Here is a 20,349-nt window from a genome sequence, read left to right as displayed (position 1 = left end):
AACTTCGGCTTGCTGTCAGGTTTAATGTCTAGTCTCGCGCTGATCTTTTTCATGCTCCCAAGTTCCCCATTGAAGAGTTCTGCATGTTTGTTTCACACTGCAGTCAGACCTGACTCCCCTTTTGACATCATGCGGACTGCAGGCCAGTCCACCGTGATTTTCTCTCGCCACGCACGTCCCAGTAGCGATGGGTAATTTCCCTTTACCACATATAGTGGCAGTTTCAGTCTGTCCGTTCAATTTAATTGTCACCTCAATGGCGCCTCTCATGGCCACAGGTTCACCGGTATACATCTTTAGCACAATGTTTATTGGCTGAAGGGTAAGGTGCTTTAGCATTTTGTTGTAGACTGTGTCTGATACAAGGGACACAGCCGCGCCTGTGTCCACCTCCATCCGCACTGATTGTCCCTCCACCAGTGGTGACACCCAGTAGCCATTTGAACCACCTGCAACCGTCAGTATGTGCACCTCTTCCTCCTCAGAGGTGTCGCTCCCCTCTGTTTTGCTTGTTCCATCATACTGCACTGAATGAACACTCTTTTTCCTCTTGTCCAAATACAGACATTTTGCTTTCATGCTTCCCAGCTCTGTCTGTTCTTTTTTTACCTCTACAGGCACGTTCAATGTGACCCTTTTTGCCACAATTTCGGCATTCCAGCTCCGTACACCAGCAGTCATTAGCGTGATGGCCCATTTTCCCACAACGGTAACATGTGCCGTTCCGCGCACCTTTAGGCTCAGATGACACCTTGTGAACTCTCCCTGTTGAACTCAACTGGTGAGCCTCCTTTTCCGCCATCTCCACGGAGACACTAACTTCAATGGCCTTTTCAAGAGCAAGGTTGTCCTCAGTAAGAAGGCGCTTCTGTGTGGCTGCACTTTGCAGACCACACACAAGTCTGTCTCTAATGGTGTCATTCAGCACCTCCTTGAGCTCGCAGTGTTCTGACAACCTTTTTAAAGCAGCAATAAACATCGTCACTGATTCCCCCTCCTCTTGATTTCGTTTGTGAAATCTAAATCTCTCAGCAATAACCAGAGGTTTTGGTGAAAAATGTGCTCCAAGAATTTCCACTAGTTGCTCATATGTTTTAGTTCCTGGCTTATCTGGCTGCACAAGGCTGCAAAGTAAATTGAATGTCTTCGGCCCCATTACACTCAAAAAGGTAGGCACGACCTTTTCCTTTGCCACCGAATTCGCCAATACAAAATAGTCAAAACGTTCCGTATAAGCGCTCCATTGCTCCACATTTTCATCAAAATCACCGATGTTTCCTAATATAGTAGCCATCTCACGTTTCAAATGAAAATTTCTGTTTACTCACTGCACCCTTAACGTTAATGTGATGCTGCAATCTCTGTTCCGTGTTTTGTAGTCGAAAACAAGAAAGTTCCCACAACGCAGATTCATCCGATCCTCGTCGCCACTTTGTTGTGTCGGTACCTTTCTACCTAGACACAATTAGAACTCAGAACCCAGAGGTTCAAACATGAAGTGCTTTATTCAGGAAGGAAAGGAAAGTTCTGGAGAGTTCCGAACAAAGAGAGCTAAACTTAACCAAGAGAACACCCAACCATTTATCTGCTGTGACAGCACCACCACAGGTGGGAGAACACACAATACATAACACTCTCCTCCCCCTCCTCCTCTTCCTCCCTCTGGGCAGCTTGTCTTGGCTGCCTCTGCTCCATCTCCCTGTCATGCTGCAGCATGAGGGAGACTGCAAGCAGAGTCCCCATGACTGGGAGCAAGTGGTGTAGTCAGAGGCCTTCCAGTTGCAGCCAAAGCCTTCACAACATCCAGCAGCACTCCCTGCACAATTTACCAACTTTCTAAATGTGTTTCAGCAAGCCAGTATCGATATAAACTCTGCAAGATCCAGTACAAGAGAAAAAATCAACGTATCTGCAAGTTGGATGTATCCCTTTAAATAGTGCTGGTGGGGGATCCCTCGTGTTCAGCTGTTCGTGTTTAGGAGAGGGAACGACGACGTTGAAAATGGCAGGTCGTGCGTCAAATCAGCATTGCACGCTGATTGACGGCATGATCTGCCTCATTTGAATTCCACCGCTGCACGCAGGCAACATCGCGCAAACGACCTGCCCAAAATGGCGACCGCCACAGTCCGCGCCGGAAGTGGCCGAAAGCGAGGTGGCCGCCATTTCTTTTGCTAAAACCGGCCTTAACTGCCGACGCTAAGCTGGGGAATTTCGCAGCCACTAATTTTATTGGCAAAAAAAAATAATGTGCGATGCTGCAACTTAACAGTCATAGAAAATGTTGTGTTTTTTTCAAAAGCCTATTTACAGTATCCATCAGCCCCTACACATTATATAACCTGTCCTCATCTGGTTTAATTACATTATTCAGAGCAGCAAAACCTTTATATGAGGAAAAAGGTGAATAGAAAACTGTGAAGACATGGTTAAAAATTATTCGCTGCACATACATAGATCATGGCCAGTACAAAGATTACTTGTATTATGATCTATGTGCAATGAATAATTGACCCTGATAAAAGAACTCAGAAGATTTTAATAGACAGTACCTGAATATACGTTCTCGACTTCAAAAAAGAAATTGCATTTGTAGTAGAAGTTTTATTCTTTTAAACTTACGTAGTTTCATTGTTGCCATTGAAGCCACTGCTGTATTTTGAAGCAGTGGTGTCTCTTGTGGTGCTCGTTTGCTATCCAGAACATTAGCACTTACAGGCCTTTTGGTCAGCTGCCTCCATGACCCCTTGCTCTTCGTCACAACCACTAACGGCACACAGGGAAAGACACAATTTAGATTTTTTTTACAGAATATTTTAATTTCCAAGTAATAAACCTACCAACAATAGAAATCAAAATGTGAATAATAAACCATTCTAACTAATTTTTAAAAAGGGGTTTGATGGTCTGTAGATATGAAATTGATCAATTCAAATGTTTTACTAAGAGCAGACCATTTACATTAAACTTGATTATCAAATGGTTTAGTGTCTCTTGTTGAAATGAGATGCATTTTGGAGACCAACATACCTGAGTGTGTTTTACATGCAATTAGTGGAATAATACTGCCTCTACTTCTTATTCATCTTGTAAATGTCTGAATCAAGTTAACTTAATGTCTAGGCTAGCAACTTGCACCATGGTTTTCCTTGGCCCAAGAGAGCAGCAGCTAATTGTGACACCAAAGGGACTGAAGCTGGACCCTTCTAATCTATATGGCACTGCATCACATAGGGTTGCCAACCTTCCCAATTGCCCCGGAGTAATGGGACATGGATCTGCCGGGTGCTGCTGACACCAGCCTGGAAGGTCTTTGCGCTTTAAATTTCCCGCTGCAGCAGTAACCTCCCGCTCTGTGACATCACCAGCTGCCATTGCAGAGAAGCCTCCAGACCAGTGATGTCCCCTCCCGCTGCCGCAGAAAGCTGGGTCCGGCTGGTGTGCCAGGAATAATCAGAAATTGGGGAGCCTGGGGAAGAGAGGGAGATTGGCAAATGGAGTCAGGGGAGAGAGGGAGACTGGGGAATGGGGATGGGGCAATTGGAACTCGAGCGAGGCGGAGAGTGGCAGACTGCGGATTGGGGTGGGTGTGTGGATCAGCATTTTCTGCAGAGTCGGGAGTAGCAGCAACATGGTGAGTGGGAGCGCGCTGCGAGAGGAGCAGCCAGTAAAAGTGTGATTGAACCCTAGGGACTTTACTGTAGGTAAACAGTAAAAGATTGTTTCCACTGGTGAGCGAATGGGGACCAAGGAGTCTCACTGGAAGAACCAAGGGAGAAGGGAAAAGGAAGGTTCTTGAACTGAGGGTTAGGGTTAGAGCATGGGATGCTTCAACAGGATGAAGTCTATACCATATAACGCTCTTTCTGAAATATTCATCTGTAATACACTCTTTAATAGCTGCTCTTTGCTGCAGTTGGAGGGGGAAATATTAACAGCAGTAGTGGCAGACACTGGCTAGTTACTTTATCCAGTTACAGACTGTTCCCGTTAGTGGCAGACACTGGATTTTGTTGCTCCTGCTAAACAATTAATGGCTTTCCAGGTGTAATTGGTTTCAATATGTTCATGTGTTTACACATAACTAAATACTGAAAAGTCCCTAACAAACAGATAGGGGGGAACATTCGTGGAGCAGCTGATGAGTTTAGTTGCGGGTGGGTTGGTTAAAGTGGCCGAAAATATGTTCGCGTCCAGAAGCTGTCTCCAACGCGCCTATTTACCTCGGGCGTGTAACACCCTCTGGAAAGGCAGGTTATCAATTCAAATATGTTAATCGCTCAATTCTAGCAATATTTCAACCTACATTCAAATTTAACAGCACATCCACGGGTTTCCCCGACCTCCTGGAACTCACCATTGAAACCAATGTGAGAACACGACAATTCATGGGGCTCATTAAAAGTCAGACAAATACAGCAATAAATACTCAGTGCTACCAGCTGCTTTCTTACCTACCACTGGGAAAGGGTTTGTTCAGAGTACTTGTGGTGAGATGTTAGTTTCTACCCTTTGGAAGTTTTGAGACTCAGATCAGGATGGGTGGCACCTTGGCTGCCTTGGATTGGACCTCGGACGAGGAGCAAGATGACCATCAGAAGCAGCAACAGTCTGCTGTGGAGAGACCTGCAGGTGGTGAGCAGAGAGGGGAGCAGCAGAGGGGTCAGCTCGCAGGAGGCACTACCCGTGTATCAACGTATACAGGTAGAGTCTCAGCTTCCTTGACCTCTCCAAAGAGCAGTGCTTCTGGAGGCTGAGGGTGTCGTGTCAGGTGGTGGCAGACATCTGCAGTTTCTTGAAGAAGACCTGCTCCCTGCTGAACCTGGTGGCCATGCATTACCACTGGCTGTGAAAGTGACCACCGCCCTCAACTATTTTGCTCTGGATCCTTCCAGGGCGCTGCCGGAAACATATCAAGGATCTTCCAGTCAGCTGCACACAAATGCATAAGGCAGGTCAGTGATGGGTTGTTTGCCAGGGCTGCCAATTATGTCAACTTTGCCTGTGATGACGCTAATCAGAATGAATGGCGCTTGGGTTCGCATCTCTGGCTGGCTTCCCACAGGTCAGGGCATCATCAAATGCACACAAGTGGCAATCCGCATACCCCAGATCAACCAGAAGTATTTGTACATCGTAAGGGGTTCCACTCCATCAAAACGCAGCTGGTGTGCAACCACAAGAAAAGGTTTATGTAGGTGGGCGCCAGTTTCCCAGCCAGCTGCCATGCTGTTTTCATCCTGCGGCTGACCTCTGACCAAGCTCCCTGACCTCTTCAGACCTGCAAGCAGACTTGAGGGGTGGCTGCTGGGAGACAAATGATACCCCCTCCAAACTTGGCTGATGGCGCCAGTGAGAAAGCCAACCAATGAAGCCCAAGAGCGGTAGAACAAAAGGCATATGCGTCATTGAGCAAGTGATCGGCATGCTTAAGATACACTTCAAGTGCCTGGACAGATCTGGAAGAGCCCCTCAGTACTCACCAGCCAGGCATCGTTATGTGCTGCACTCTGCACAACATTGTGCAGCAGCGAGGATTGGAACTGCAGGAGGAACAAGGCGCTGAGAATAGATCGTCTGTGGACGAATCCAAGGATGAGGAGGAAGAGGAAGAGGAGGAAGTGCAAGATGACTACCCCAGCACCAGCCACTCACATTGATGCCCAGGATGCCAGGGATTCTGTTATAGCTGTAAGGTTCTATTAGTTACCATCACTGGACCTATATAACAACCACATCCAACAGCCACTTTTAGCGCCACCCACCCCCACCAATCCCACTGACACGAAGCAGTCCTGCAACCACACATTGCACATCCCCCCCCCCCATTGGTCCCCGTCAATTCATGTCTTTCCATTCATCAACAATCAACTGAAAAGGCAAGTTGCCACCTAGTTACGGGAAAGTGGTGAAAAGTAATACATTTTATGTGATTCTACCAAGGAATGAAAACTTAACAGCATAACATTTTCTCAAACATCCATGTGCATATCCTTGGGCAACTAAAAAGCTTTACTCTTCCTTTTACTACCACTCCTGCGTGATGCACCCCTGTGGCTTCAGCACAGGTAGAGGCAGGCTGCTCAGATCCCTGCTGTGACTGCTGAGGCTGCTTTTGGTCATGTCCTCACCAAAGACTGCTCCACCTGTACCTGTGCAGGGGCAGACGCGGCCATCAGGAGAGGAGGCAGCATATCGGGCACTGACTGAGGAGGGCGAGGGCAACGGGTGGAAAGTGGGAGCGCTTTGAGTGGAGTCCCCACTTCCATGTCCCCTTTTGCCAGCATCCCTCTCATAGGCCAGATGCACTCAACTCCTACCACTCTGCTGGAGAGCAGCTTGGTGCAGATCAATGGCACGCTGTAAGGCCAAGGCTAAAGTGCCTGTCATTCTATTTAAGGTGCCAGACATGTTGGCATCCAGAGTCTGCATGGCCGTGGATAAGGGCAGCATGGACTCATTTGATTGTCGCAATTGATGTTCCACGGAGTTGGCCACTCTATCCATGGAAGAAGACATCTTCACAATGCCCGGCAACATCAACCCACTCATGCTTGAGGTGGACTCCTCTATTCTATCTGTAATCATGGACAGTGTGCGTGGAAGGCCTGTCAGTACGTCACAGATTTTCTGCTGCCCTTCAATGATTATGCTTTTCATCGACAGCCCCCGGGGTACAGCATCTGTGTCCAGCTGAGCACTGTTGTCCCTGCCACCACTGTCTGCTCTTGCTCGCTTATGAACTGGGAGTCACCAGGTAAAAAGCCAACTATCGGTCTTACTGGAGCCACCAAAGTGCATGCATCTGAGCTGGTGCGTGGTAAGTATAAGTCCTGTGATGGTGCACCCTCAGAAGGAATCAGCTCCTCTGAGGATTCATCGTCCGTGAGATCCACCGACCGCTACTGCAATCGTGAAGGTCCTGGCAGAGAGAAAAGGTATAAATTAGTACTGGCAAAGTAGGAAGGTTGCAACTTATCATTATGAAGATGATTATGTTTCACTCACCATTTAAATCAAGTCAACATGATTGAGTGTTGTATGACATGTAGGTCGATGCTATTTAATTCTATCACCAGCTAGGTGGGAGGTCTCCATCTCCATTGGCCAGTGACGTCGAGACATCATTGATCTCCAGCGCTTCCACCTCTGCAACTGTCAACTGGGAAATCTGTGGAGGACCACCTCCTGTTCTCTCCCTTTCCCTCGTGTTCTCTGAGCTCTTCTCCTGCAATGGGGGAAAGAACAGACCTATGAGTGACTGTAATGGCATGTGTTCACCTGATGGATGGAGTGCATTTGGCGAGGGTAACTATCAGGGTGAGGCATCAAATTGCATAAGTATCAGAGTGAGTGGCAGTGATGGATGGATGGATAAATGGGGATGTGAGAAAGTGCATCGAAAGAAAAGGGTGGGTGTGCTTGCAAGGTAAGTGGGTGTGAGGAGTGATGTGATGGGGTAGGCTTGACAAGGCAAAGTGAGGGGACGTGATGCGCACAGGATGTAGCTAAATGTGCAACTGTACTCACCTTTCCTGACCTGGTTAGGTCATTAAAGCGCTTCCTGCACTGAATCCAGGAGCATGGCACAATGGCTGACGTACTTGGTCGCCTCCAGCCACACTTTCTTTGTGGCAGCAGCAGGATTCTTCCTCCCGTTGCTGGGGAAGACTATCTCTCTGCGACTCCTCACTGCCCCTAGCAGTACATCAAGGGAAGCATCATTAAAGCAGGGCCTGGCCTTTGAGCATCCGGAATCCTCCCAACAACTCCAAATTCCATCTTTGGATTGACCCTATAAATACTCCAGTTGAGATCGCGTCATGCGGGTCCACACCATGCCCGCTGCCATGCATTCGACACCAAACCCAGAAGTAAAATGATAATGAGTTGCCTGCGTTAAAATGCCACAGACAGAATGGCACGTGCTGAAATTACTTCCAGGTTTCCTACGTGATATCGGACCCCCTACTCCCAATGTGCCTCAAAGTTAATATTAGGGCAAATATAAAGCTTATATATGTAAGCAGATTGAAGGTTAGTGGAAGAGTTACCAATATTGAGGCAGATGTCACTCCAAATCTGAAGTGGATGACTTAAGAAATGACTATGGTAATTGGGGTCCTATGATGCCAATAGGACACTGATGGCAGTTTAACTGGGACTGAGTGGGGACTGAGACAAAATAAATTTCCTTTAGCTGTAGATTTTTCACAATGCCCAAGTATTTCCTAAATGTTTCCTACCCAGATCTTTCAGAAGTTGCTGCTATTTTCAGTGGGTATGGATCAGCTGCTTTGGGTGGGAAACAGGAGACTTAATAGTCTTAACATTCATTTTTTTCATGGAACTTTCAACATGCTTTAACCTACAGCAGCAGGTTCCTTTTTAATGAGTCAGCCTGCTCTGAATGCTCGTACATAAAAAAATATCTAAATTGATAACAGCACCAATTTTCTGGGGGTCGTGCGTCTGGGCACTGAACAGGTGCAGGGCACCTGAAGTGTGCTTCACCTGTCCTGACCAAGGTATGCCTGAACTTAGTGGGCAGAATCATTAACATGGTCTAGTTGCTTAGCCGGCATAGACCTACCCACTGGCAAGATCTTGTGCCACGAATTGGGGGTGGAAGGGAAGTGCAGCTACAGGGCTCATAGACAGGCATCTGTGGGACTGGCCACTGGCCTCTAAGCCTTCTGGATGTTGTAGAGTAACAGCCAGAAGACTTCCAGCTCTGAAAGTCCAGTGGATCCTTCAAGCAAAAGGAGGCCACATACTTGTTGTCCTTCTTCATCTTACTGACTGACTCTCTCAAACTCTCCAACCTGAGGTGGTGTCCAGGTGCCAGATCCCCTGCCCGTTTCCTGGAAATGGACGCCACCACAGGAAATTGAGACAGAACACTGGGAATGCTCCATAATTACCTACTGCAACCACTAGACCTGTCCTGCATCTCAAGGGAAGCTCTGGAAATATTGGGGCAACAAAAAAGGGCTGGAGATAACATTTCCCCAATGTTGTAAGCTCATACCAGCTGAAGGGCCATCATGCAGGAGTGGTTTTTTTCTGGATCTCCGACAGTCATCAGCTGATCGCGGTCGATTTGTATTTGTTGACCTACAGAAGATAAAACAATAATTTTATTCTAAAAATTACTCTAATGGAGCTTTCTGTTAGAGAATTATAGCTCCCTTAAACAACTACAATGCAGCTGCTTTGGTGTAGAATGTCTGCATACCTGCAGAACATACGTCAAATTATTTTTAGAAACCAGTGGATCTCCTGTTGATGACTCACAATGAACTGCAGGTTACACAGTTTCAAAACTGAGTACTGGGGTGCAGGAGTGAGGTAGGAATGCACATGGCCAATAAAAAAGGAAAGAAGTTTGTAAAAGATCTCTGAGGCACAATGAGGTGTTTGCTCGAAAATAAGTGTTATCTTTCTTACTCACCGCAGGTAAGCAAAATAAATGCATAAAACTGTTCTCCTCAGAAATAAAGGGGGTAATTTTAACCCCCAAAACTGGGTGGGTCAGGTGAGATGTACACATTTTTGAAACCTCAAAACTTACCCCAACCTGCCTCCAACCCGCCTACTTCCGGGTTTAATGGAGGTGGGACAGGGGGCGGGCAGCCAACCCACTGCCAGGAGCCGATGGCCATTTAAATTTAAAATGAGGGTGGGAGCCTCACATTTAACCTGTCTTAGATGTTTAAACCTGGCCAGCCGGGTTTCCCAGGCCTCAGGAAACCTGGCAGCTCATGGGAGAAGAGGACAGGTTCGGGGAAAACATAAGTACCTTTGGAGCACTGCTTGTGGGCCATGAAGAGCGGGAGTACTTCCTCCAGCCCCTCAAGCTACCTGCTTCCATACCATCAGAACTTCCCCCGCCATCATGCTACCCCCATCCAAAGACCCCCCCAGAGTCAGGGATCAGAGGCCCCCGGGATCGGAACACCCCCCACACTGGGGTCGTGGATCGGATGACCCCGCCACACTCCCACTAACAGCTGTAGGCTCCTGCGACCTGTGCTCCCCACCCAACTGGGAGCCAAGCTTGTCAATTAGGCTGACTTCCGGGTGGGATCCAGTTGATAAAAAAAGACGCACGTTGTGGAGTCAAAACTCTACAGCATGCGCGGACACCCGGACTTCCGAGTTTCCCGACCGAGACTCGTCCCCACCCACTCGAAAAACCAGCCCTGTCAATATCGGGGCCAAAAACTCTGCAATTTACTTGGGGAACATCCCCTGCCTAACAAATCAAATAGGAAATATATCTCAACTGTTTATAGATGCAGGTTCTTAAAGTGAGGACCAAGAAAAGAAAACTTTAAAAATGATTTAACTAATTTGCATCTTTCCTTCTTGATCAAGTATTTCTGCAACAGTATAATGAACATATTCTGCTTACATGTTTAAATTCAGGATTTTTATTCAGAACCTCCTTAAAACCTGAATAATAGTATCGCCTTCAGAATTCTCTGAGCTAAACATGGAATTTTAGCTGGTGCAACCATTTTGAATACATTATGAAATAAATATTAAATCATGGCAAAATTACAAACTGCTAAGTTTCATTTGTCACATATGCAATATGCTGTATTTACTAAATGAACAGCCCCGAAACATAATGGCCTAGAAATTCAGTATAGCCACATTTGGGGCGCTACAGCATGGCGCTCGCTAGCTTTTGCGCCCGGCGCAACTTAGCGCCACCTTCGCCGATATTCAGTTGCATCGCCCCAAGAGGTTGCTGCAGCACTAAAGCAGGCGATGCACGAGTATCATTAGGCGCTAAGCCGGCAATCCGGGGCGCAAACACTGAAGGCGGACGCAGCGCAGGTGCAGCGAGTTATTGACTGAAGGCAGACAGTCAGGCGCCAGTCAGCACTTAAAGGGGGAGGGTGGAATTGTTTGGCTGCCACGCCCTGCACACTGCAGCCCTGAGGGAAGGCCTGAACAGTGCTAATTCAACTGCTCCACGGCCAGGAGAATGGAGAAGCCAAGGGAGAGAGCGCAGCGCTTCGGAGAGGGTGACCTGAAGGTGCTGGTTGGCGCAGTTCAGCGCAGGCGCCATGTTCTGTTCCCTGAAGGTGGCAGGAGGCCACTGCCCTCTGAATATCGGAAAGCCCGGAGGGAGGTGGCAAACAGGGTCACCTCCAACAGCGTGGTTGCCAGGACTCCCCTCCAATGCCGTAAAAAATTCAACGACCTCACTCGGGTTGTCAGGGTGAGTACCCTTTCCAGTATCCTCCTCATCCCTGCATGTGCTCCTCAGTTGATGGCCAAAGGGACGTGAAAGCCCTACTGCCCAGCCCTCATCCAGCAGCTATGGGACTGTCATGAAAAGCACTTGCATATTCAGGAGTTTATACACTGTCAGGAGCTATTCCACCATGGGAGGCTGTGCAGGCAACATCAGGGCTTCACACTGTCAGGGCTATTCCACCATGGGAGGCTGTGCAGGCAACATCAGGGCTTCACACTGTCAGGGCTATTCCACCATGGGAGGCTGTGCAGGCAACATCAGGGCTTCACACTGTCAGGGCTATTCCACCATGGGAGGCTGTGCAGGCAACATCAGGGCTCCACACTGTACTTAGAGGCTGTCCTCTCTCTTGCAGGGCAAGCTGGCGCACAACTGGAGGCAGCAGTGCCAGACCGGGGGAGGCCGTCCTGACATTAAGCATCTCAGCGACCTAGAGCTGCGAGTGTAGCAGATCATGGCAGGCCGGCTAATTGGCCCCGTCGCGACTGGAGATGCCGACCCTGTTCTGGGCACCAATGGTAAGGTCCTCACCCTTTGGACCACTCTCTTTCCACCTGCGCCTCACGCCAGCATCCTTTGCCACTATCGAAGCAATGCAGTGCATAGCAGCACTCATGCCTCCCTCGCTGCCGTCATGTCCTCACTCTAAAGCAACTCTTGTGCCTCCCTGCTTTCAGGTGGTGGCTCGCCAGGTGAGGAGGCGGCCCCTCAAGCTGGCACTGTGTCGGACTCAGACCTAGAGGAGGAGGAAGATTAAGCCGTCCCATCAGGTACACCCTCGGCCAAGGCAGCCCATGGCCATGCTGGGGACACGTCTTCCCTGGAGGGGAGCAGGGGGGAAGTTTTGGAGGAGAGTGATGCTCCGGGGACCAGCGGGCTGCAGCAACGCGGGAGGGGTGGGGAAGCTCGGCGGCCTTCTCCCCGGAGGGAGAGTGTGGCCTCCAGTCCTGCTACAGTGAGCGCAGAGGAGGTGCGGCTCCTAGCGGAAATGGACGCCCAGGCTGAGCGCAGGCACACTGAGCTCATGGCTGCAGTGACAATGATGCCTGACCCCATAGAGTCACTGGCAAGGAGTGTGCAGGAATTCGGGGCAGCACAGGCCAGGAGTCTGCAGGACTTCGCAGCAGCACAGGCGGCCTCCAGCAAAGTGGTCAGTCGTGCCGTGCATTCACTGGCTGGTGTCATCCAGACACAGACCAGGGCCACACGGGCACTAACTGCTGCCACACTCGCTGGCTCGGCCAGGCATCGCCGGGGCACTCGCCGCGCCGCAGCAGCCCAGCAGTCTGTGCTTCAGCAGATTGCTGCGCATGCTGCAGTGCTGGCCCGTGCGAGTGCCAGTGAATCAGCCGACCAGGGAGTGCCTGTGCTCTGTCAGGTTGGCAGCATTCCTGCAGCCAACACTGTCACTCCTCCACTGCAGCTGCCACCACCCATAGGACAGACTGATGCCGCCCAAGCTGAGTTGGATCAGTCCGCAGCCGGGCCCTCCAGGCCCAGAGCTGGTCCAGGCCGACCCCCAAGGGCATCTGCTGTCTCACCAACTAACCCTCAGCAGCCTTCCCCCAGCCTTGCTGCAGCCACTGGGGTCCCATTGAGGAGGAGCTGCAGGGTGGGTAGGGGCCATGCCCGGAAGCGAGACTGATCACCCTCGCAGGTGAAAAAGTAGAAGGGCTGGCCAATTGTGTTGCTTTTTATAAACAGGCCGAGGCTGTTGTATTTGTTTTTTATATGAAGGCCGAGACTGGTGTGTTTTTGTTTGGGGGGTTTCTCTGAAGTAGTTTGTCATGCGGGAAGGGCACAGAGTTGTAAGAGTAATACATTTTCTTTAATCGCACTGTCCATGTTTGCTTTTGGAATTATTGGTTGCCTTGATCAGCTGAGGGCTTGCGGAGCGGCTACATTCATCTTCCTTCATTGGCACAAGCCATTCTCTGACAGGGGGGCCTAGAACCGACTTGCAATAAGCCGCCGACGGACGGCCCTTGCACTTTCTGCCTCCCTCCCATCCTGGTCCTCCTCCTCTGGTGGTCCTCCAATGCCTGCTGGCAGTGGCTGAGTCCTGCGGATAGCCAAGTTGTGCAGCATGCAGCACACGACAACAAAATGGGAGACTTGCTCAGGCGAGTACTGTAGGGCTCCCCCGGAACGATCCAGACAGTGGAACCGTTGCTTGAGCACGCCGATTGTGTGCTCAATTATGTTCCTGGTTGCTTGATGGCTGTCATTGTATCGCTCTTCAGCAGGGGTGCTGGGCGCACGGAGCGGGGTCATCAGCCAGGTGCACAAAGGATAGCCTTTGTCCCCGAGAAGCCATCCTCGTAGGTGAGGCTGGGCTTCGAAAATGTCTGCCACAGAAGTCTGGCGCAGGATGAAGGCATCATGGCTGCTGCCTGGAAAGCGGGCATTGACAGCTAGTATGAGGTACCTATGGTCACACACCAACTGCACGTTAAGCAAATGGTAGCCCTTCCGGTTGCGGTAATCCTCGGCATTCTCCAGAGGTGCCCGCAAAGACACATGCGTGCAGTCTATGGCGCCCTGCACCATTGGGAAGTCCGCTAATGCTGCAAAGCCCATTGCACGCTCTTGCTGCTTGTCGAGGGTCATGGGGAAGGAGATGAACTGGCGTCTCCTCCTGAAAAGGACATTGGTCACCTGGCGGATGCAGCAATGTACCGCGAACTGGGAGATGTTGGAAATGTCCCCAGTAGTGGATTGGAAGGAGCCGGTGGCATAGAAGTTCAGAGCGACCGTCACCTTCACTGCCACCGACAGAGACGTCCTGCTCCTCAGCTGTGGCTGCAGATCTCTCTGAAGCAGGTGGAAAATTGCCCAAGTATGTCCTGTCTACAAAAAGCAGGACAAATCCGACCCGGCCAATTACCGCCCATCAGTCTCCTCTCAATCATCAGCAAAGTGATGGAAGGTGTCGTCGACAGTGCTATCAAGCGGCACTTACTCAGCAATAACCTGCTAACTGACGCCCAGTTTGGGTTCCACCAGGGCCACTCAGCTCCTGACCTCATTACAGCCTTGGTCCAAACATGGACAAAAGAGCTGAACTCAAGAGGTGAGGTGAGAGTACTCAAGAGGTGAGGTGAGAGTGACTGCCCTTGACATCAAGGCAGCATTTGATCGAGTGTGGCATCAAGGAGCCCTAGCAAAACTGAAGTCAATGGGAATCAAGGGGAAAACTCTCCATTGGTTGGAATCATACCTAGCACAAAGGAAGTTGGCTGTGGTTGTTGGAGGTCATTCATCTCAATCACATGACATCACTGCAGGAGTTCCTCAGGGCAGTGTCCTAGGCCCAACCATCTTCAGCTGTTTCATCAATGACCTTCCCTCCATCATAAGGTCAGAAGTGGGGATGTTCGCTGATGATTGCACACTGTTCAGCACCATTCGAGACTTGTCAGATACTGACGCAGTCCGTGTCCATATGCAGCAAGACCTGGACAACATTCAGACTTGGGCTGACAAGTGGCAAGTAACATTCGCACCACACAAGTGCCAGGCAATGACCATCTCCAACAAGCGAGACTCTAACCATCTCCCCTTGACATTCAATGGCATTACCATCGCTGAATCCCCCACTATCAACATCCCGGGGGTTACCATTGATCAGAAACTGAACTGGACCAGCCATATAAATACTGTGGCTATAAGAGCAGGCCAGAGGCTGGGAATTCTGCGGCGAGTGTCTCACCTCCTGACTCCCCAAAGCCTTTCCACCATCTACAAGGCACAAGTCAGGAGTGTGATGGAATACTCTCCACTTGCCTGGATGAGTGCAGCTCCAACAACACTCAAGAAGCTCGACACCATTCAGGATAAAGCAGCCCGCTTGATTGGCACTCCATCCACCACCTTCAACATTCACTCCCTCCACCACCGGCGCACTGTGGCTGCAGTGTGTACCATCTACAAGATGCACTGCAGCAACTCGCCAAAGCTCCTTCAACAGCGCCTTCCAAACCCGTGACCTCTACCACTTAGAAGGACAAGGGCAGCAGACGCATGGGAACATCACCACCTACAAGTTCCCCTCCAAGCCACACACCATCCTGACTTGGACCTGTATCGCCGTTCCTTCACTGTCACTGGGCCAAAATCCTGGAACTCCCTTCCTAACAGCATTGTGGGTGTACCTACACCATATGGACTGCAGCGCTTCAAGGCGGCGGCTCACCACCATCTTCTCAAGGGCAATTAGGGATGAGCACTAAATGCAGGCCTAGCCAGCGACGCCCACATCCCATCTGTAATGATATCAGCAAATAGTGATGATATTTGTCTGTGTTTGATTACTTATGCCTTACAGCATGTTTGTCTGTGTTTGATTGCTTGTGCCTGAGCAGCAGAGGTCATGTGACACAGACAAGCAGGCTGAGAGTTTTAGTTTCAGTTTCATTCCAGATGCATCACAGCATGATGTGTCCTGTAAAGGCTGTTAAAAAGAGTTGAACAGACTTTAGATTAAACAACATTCTCTTTCATAAATGAGTCGTTATTGAACCCACAAAGAAATCAATACATGGTGTCAGAAGTGGCTGAAAGAGAAAAAATCTGAAGTTAGCAACTCGATGGGAAAGTGAAAGGAGTTGTGGCAAGTAAGCGAAATCAGCTCTCCACATATTAGCAAGCCAGAAGAGAACATCGTTGCTTACCATTAGAGAATAGCTAACGAAGTGAAAAATGGAAGGTTTACTCCCACCGGCGATGCTTCAGTTGTCAGGTAATGTGGCTGAAAATTGGAGAAGGTTCAAACAACGTTTAGAGTTGTATTTAGCGGCAATTGGAGCTGACGAGAAAAGTGATAAACAGAAATCGTCCGTGTTCTTAAATGTAGTGGGTGATGCAGCGCTGGAGGTGTATAATAATTTCATATTTGCTGTTGATGGAGACAAAATGAAGCTAGATAAAATAATGGAACAGTTTGAGGCCTACTAAACGCAACGTTACGTTTGAGAGGCACAAATTTTTCACATGTGTACAGAAAACGGGCGAGACTATTGATCAGTATGTGACTGAACTGAGAAACCGAAGCAAATCGTGTGAATTTGGGGGACTCACAGACTCGCTGATAAAAGACAGACTGGTGTGTGGTATTCCAGATAATGGTCTAAGGGAAAGACTGCTAAGAGAGCAAGATCTAGACCTGGGAAAAGCCATAGCACTGTGTAGGGCTATAGAGACTGTGAAGTTGCAGGCAAAGGAGCTGTTCAGTGACAGTAGCTGCAACGTGGATGCAGTGAGTAAGAATGGACACAAACCGCTTAACAAAGAGCGCGCCAATGTGAAAAAAGAGGCGTGGCCAGCAAACGAAAATGAAAGGGACAATCGGAAGTCATGTAGTCGATGCGGTACACAGCATATGGTAAAACATGCAATAGATGCAACAAAAACCATTATGCCCGTTGCTGTAAGAACCAAGTGCAACAAAGCAAGGTCCATACAGTAGATGAAAGCGAGATAGAGGAATTCTATGTAGATGTTGTGTCTGAAAACAAAAAAGAAGAAAGAGACTGGATGTTGACACTAAAAGTGAACGACATACACATTCCATTTAAATTGGATACTGGAGCACAAGTTAATGTGATATCAGAGACCGATTTTAAGAGAATTAGACCCAGACCAAAGTTACATGGAATACAAGTGAAAGTGACCGGATACTCAGGTACTGATATACCAGTGAAAGGAAAATGCATTGTCAAAGTAACACACAAGGACAGAGAGCACACGCTAGCATTAATCGTGGTGCCAAAGGATGTGCAAGCCATACTAGGTTTAAAAGCCTGTGAGAGACTGAACCTGGTAAAGAGAGTCCTCGTTGTGGAAAGCGAAGGAGAGACAGTCTATGATGAACTCATGAAAGAGTACAAAGACCTATTTAAGGGTCTAGGCTGCATTCCAGGAGAACACACGATCAGAGTAGATAAAAGTATGACACCGGTCATACATCCATGCAGAAAAGTTCCGTTTGCTCTTCAAAAGCAACTGAAGGCAGAGTTGGACAGGATGGAAAGCCTGAACGTGATCCAGAAGATAGATGAGCCAACTGAGTGGGTGAGTTCCCTCGTCGTAGTGGACAAAAAGAATGGAAAGCTCAGAATTTGCCTGGATCCAAGAGATCTAAACAGAGCAATAAAGAGAGAGCACTTCAAGCTTCCTACACGTGAGGAAATCATGGCACAGTTTGCAAATGCAAAATATTTCAGCAAGTTAGATGCATCCTCAGGATTTTGGCAGATGAAGCTGGACGAAGCAAGTTCAAGACTGTGCACGTTCAACACTCCATTTGGCAGATACAGATTCCTAAGGTTACCATTTGGCATTGCCTCAGCTCCTGAAGTGTATCACAAGACTATCCATATGATCTATGAGCACCTGGAGGGAGTTGATACATCAATGGATGACATCATAGTATGGGGAACCACGAGAACTGAGCATGACGAGAGACTGAAAAAAGTGCTGGAAGCAACAAGGAAAACAAACCTGAAGCTGAATAGAGAGAAATGCCAGCTCGGGGTGACAGAACTGACATTCGTGGGAGATATCCTTAGCAGTGAGGGCATCAGACCAGATCCCAGGAAGGTGTCCGCCATTGAGAATATGCCAAGGCCACAATGCAAAAAGGACGTGCAGAGGTTTAATGGAATGATCAACTACATGGGTAAATTCATATCCAACCTCTCAGAAAAAATAGCGCCACTGAGAAGACGAACTGAAAAGAACATAGAATGGGAATGGAATCATGAGCATGAGAAGTCATGGAGCGATCTAAAGAAACTGCTCACAGAGGAACCAGTTCTGAGGTTTTATGACCCAGCGAGACCCATCAAGATATCATCAGATGCATCACAGAGTGGGCTCGGTGCCGTTCTTCTGCAACAATATGACTACTGGCAACCTATTGCATATGCATCGCGCTCAATGACAGACGCGGAGACGCGATATGCTCAAATAGAAAAGGAGCTGCTCAGCATCACATACGCCTGTGAAAAATTTCACCAGTTTGTGGCAGGACAAGCAATCAGTGTAGAGACTGACCATAAGCCCTTGATTGCATTGTTCCAAAAGCCACTAAATAGCTGTCTGCTTAGAATACAAAGAATGATGATCAGGCTGCAACGCTATACACTGAATGTTGCGTACACACCGGGTAAGCTGATGTATACAGCAGACACGTTGTCCAGAGCTGTTGACCCAAGTGAGCCCGCAAACACCACAATGGATGAAAAAGTGAACGCCTACGTGGACATGATCACAAGTGCACTGCCCATAGCAGATGCAAAAATGGAGCTCATAAAGACTGAGACAAACAAAGATGAAACAATGAGACGACTGAGAAAAAGCATCTTGGATGGATGGCCCAACATGAAGCAAGACTGCTCACCTGATATAGCAGAGTACTGGAACTGCAGGGCGGAACTATCAGTGGTCGAAGACATCATCTACAAAGGAAGTAAAATAGTTATCCCAAAGAGTCTGAGAAGAGAGATGCTAAAAAAGATCCATGGAGGACATCTGGGAATCGAAAAGTGTAAGAAAAGAGCACGAGAGGTGATGTACTGGCCACGAATCAACCAAGATGTGACAAATGAGGTGTCAAACTGCACAATATGCCTGAAATATCGAGCAAGCAATCCGGTAGAACCACTAAAGCCACACCCAGCACCAGACAGACCTTACCAGAAGGCAGGCGCTGACCTATTCGTATGTCAAGGGAAGGACTATCTTGTCGTCACAGACTATTACTCCCTGTATCCAGAGGTTTGTAGACTGTACACCACCACTGCAGAAGCTGTGATAAGAAGTATGAAAGCCATATTCTCCAGACATGGCGTGGCAAGCGAGGTCTTCACTGACAACGGACCCCAGTTTAACAATGCAAATTTCCGACACTTTGCCAAAGAGTGGGACTTTATCCACACAATGTCAAGTCCTCACTATCCACAGTCCAATGGACTAGTGGAAAAATCGGTCCAGACAGTGGAACTGACTTCTACCAAAGCATGCTTGTATACCGCACAACGCCGCTCGAGTGTGGTATGTCACCAGCCCAACTCCTGATGGGACGTCGGCTAAGGTCAAACCTACCCATCCCGGAGAACCTCCTGAAAACAAAAGAGGGGGAGAAAGTGAGGAAGTTCAAAGAACAACAGAAAGAAAAGCAAAAGTACTATTATGACAGAGGAACACAAAACCTACCTGAACTCCACACTAGTGACCAAGTAAGGTTCAAAGACAAAACAAACACATGGACGGAGGAGGGAACTGGCCTGAGTGAAGTTCAATCAAGATCATACACCATTCAGACAGATGAGGGTGCTGTTCTGAGAAGAAATCGTCGAGATCTTCTCATGGAACCAGCCACAGCAGGTCAAAAGACTGATACTGTTGAACAACCTGATCACACAGCAGGTCAAGAGACTGATACTGTGGAACAACCTGATCACACAGCTGAGAACCAATCATCTGAGGCAACAACTCAGATTCAAGGACAATCAATCAGAAAGTCCTCAAGACACGTGAAGCCTCCTGAGAGACTCATTGAGCAAATTTAAGGACTATTGTTATAGAAGGAAGTAATGTTATCTTATTCTTTCTTCAAGTTCTAGTGTATTGACATATTTCATGTGAACACACAAAGCAAGGTTAAAAAACCTTGATCATGATAATGATAATGTAAGTTCATTAAATGTTGTTAGTTAAAAGTAAAATACTTTTGTTTTAAGAAAGGGAGATGTAATGATATCAGCAAATAGTGATGATATTTGTCTGTGTTTGATTACTTATGCCTTACAGCATATTTGTCTGTGTTTGATTGCTTGTGCCTGAGCAGCAGAGGTCATGTGACACAGACAAGCAGGCTGAGAGTTTTAGTTTCAGTTTCATTCTAGATGCATCACAGCATGATGTGTCCTGTAAAGGCTGTTAAAAAGAGTTGAACAGACTTTAGATTAAACAACATTCTCTTTCATAAATGAGTCGTTATTGAACCCACAAAGAAATCAATACACCATCAATGAATAAAAAAAATTTTTTTTTAATCTCTGTGACCACCT

At 48.2% G+C, this 20,349-nt stretch overlaps 1 protein-coding gene across 1 annotated transcript in view; it reads right to left on the bottom strand.

The window, feature by feature from the left end:
- Positions 1-20,349, bottom strand: part of LOC147124355 (uncharacterized) — a 347,592-nt gene that overhangs the window by 253,400 nt on the left and 73,843 nt on the right. The window contains exons 4-5 of the mRNA XM_085985501.1: positions 9,032-9,117; positions 2,623-2,766 (exon numbers count right to left, since the gene is read on the bottom strand). Of these exons, the coding sequence (XP_085841627.1) occupies positions 2,623-2,766; positions 9,032-9,117 (230 nt within the window). The remainder of the gene's footprint in view (positions 1-2,622; positions 2,767-9,031; positions 9,118-20,349) is intronic.

The sequence above is a fragment of the Somniosus microcephalus genome, chromosome 1 (assembly GCF_052327205.1).
Source record: "Somniosus microcephalus isolate GS21.2 chromosome 1, FLI_Smic_1.0, whole genome shotgun sequence".
Classification (NCBI taxonomy): Eukaryota; Metazoa; Chordata; class Chondrichthyes; order Squaliformes; family Somniosidae; genus Somniosus; species Somniosus microcephalus.
This window is presented reverse-complemented; position numbering and strand designations above follow the sequence as displayed.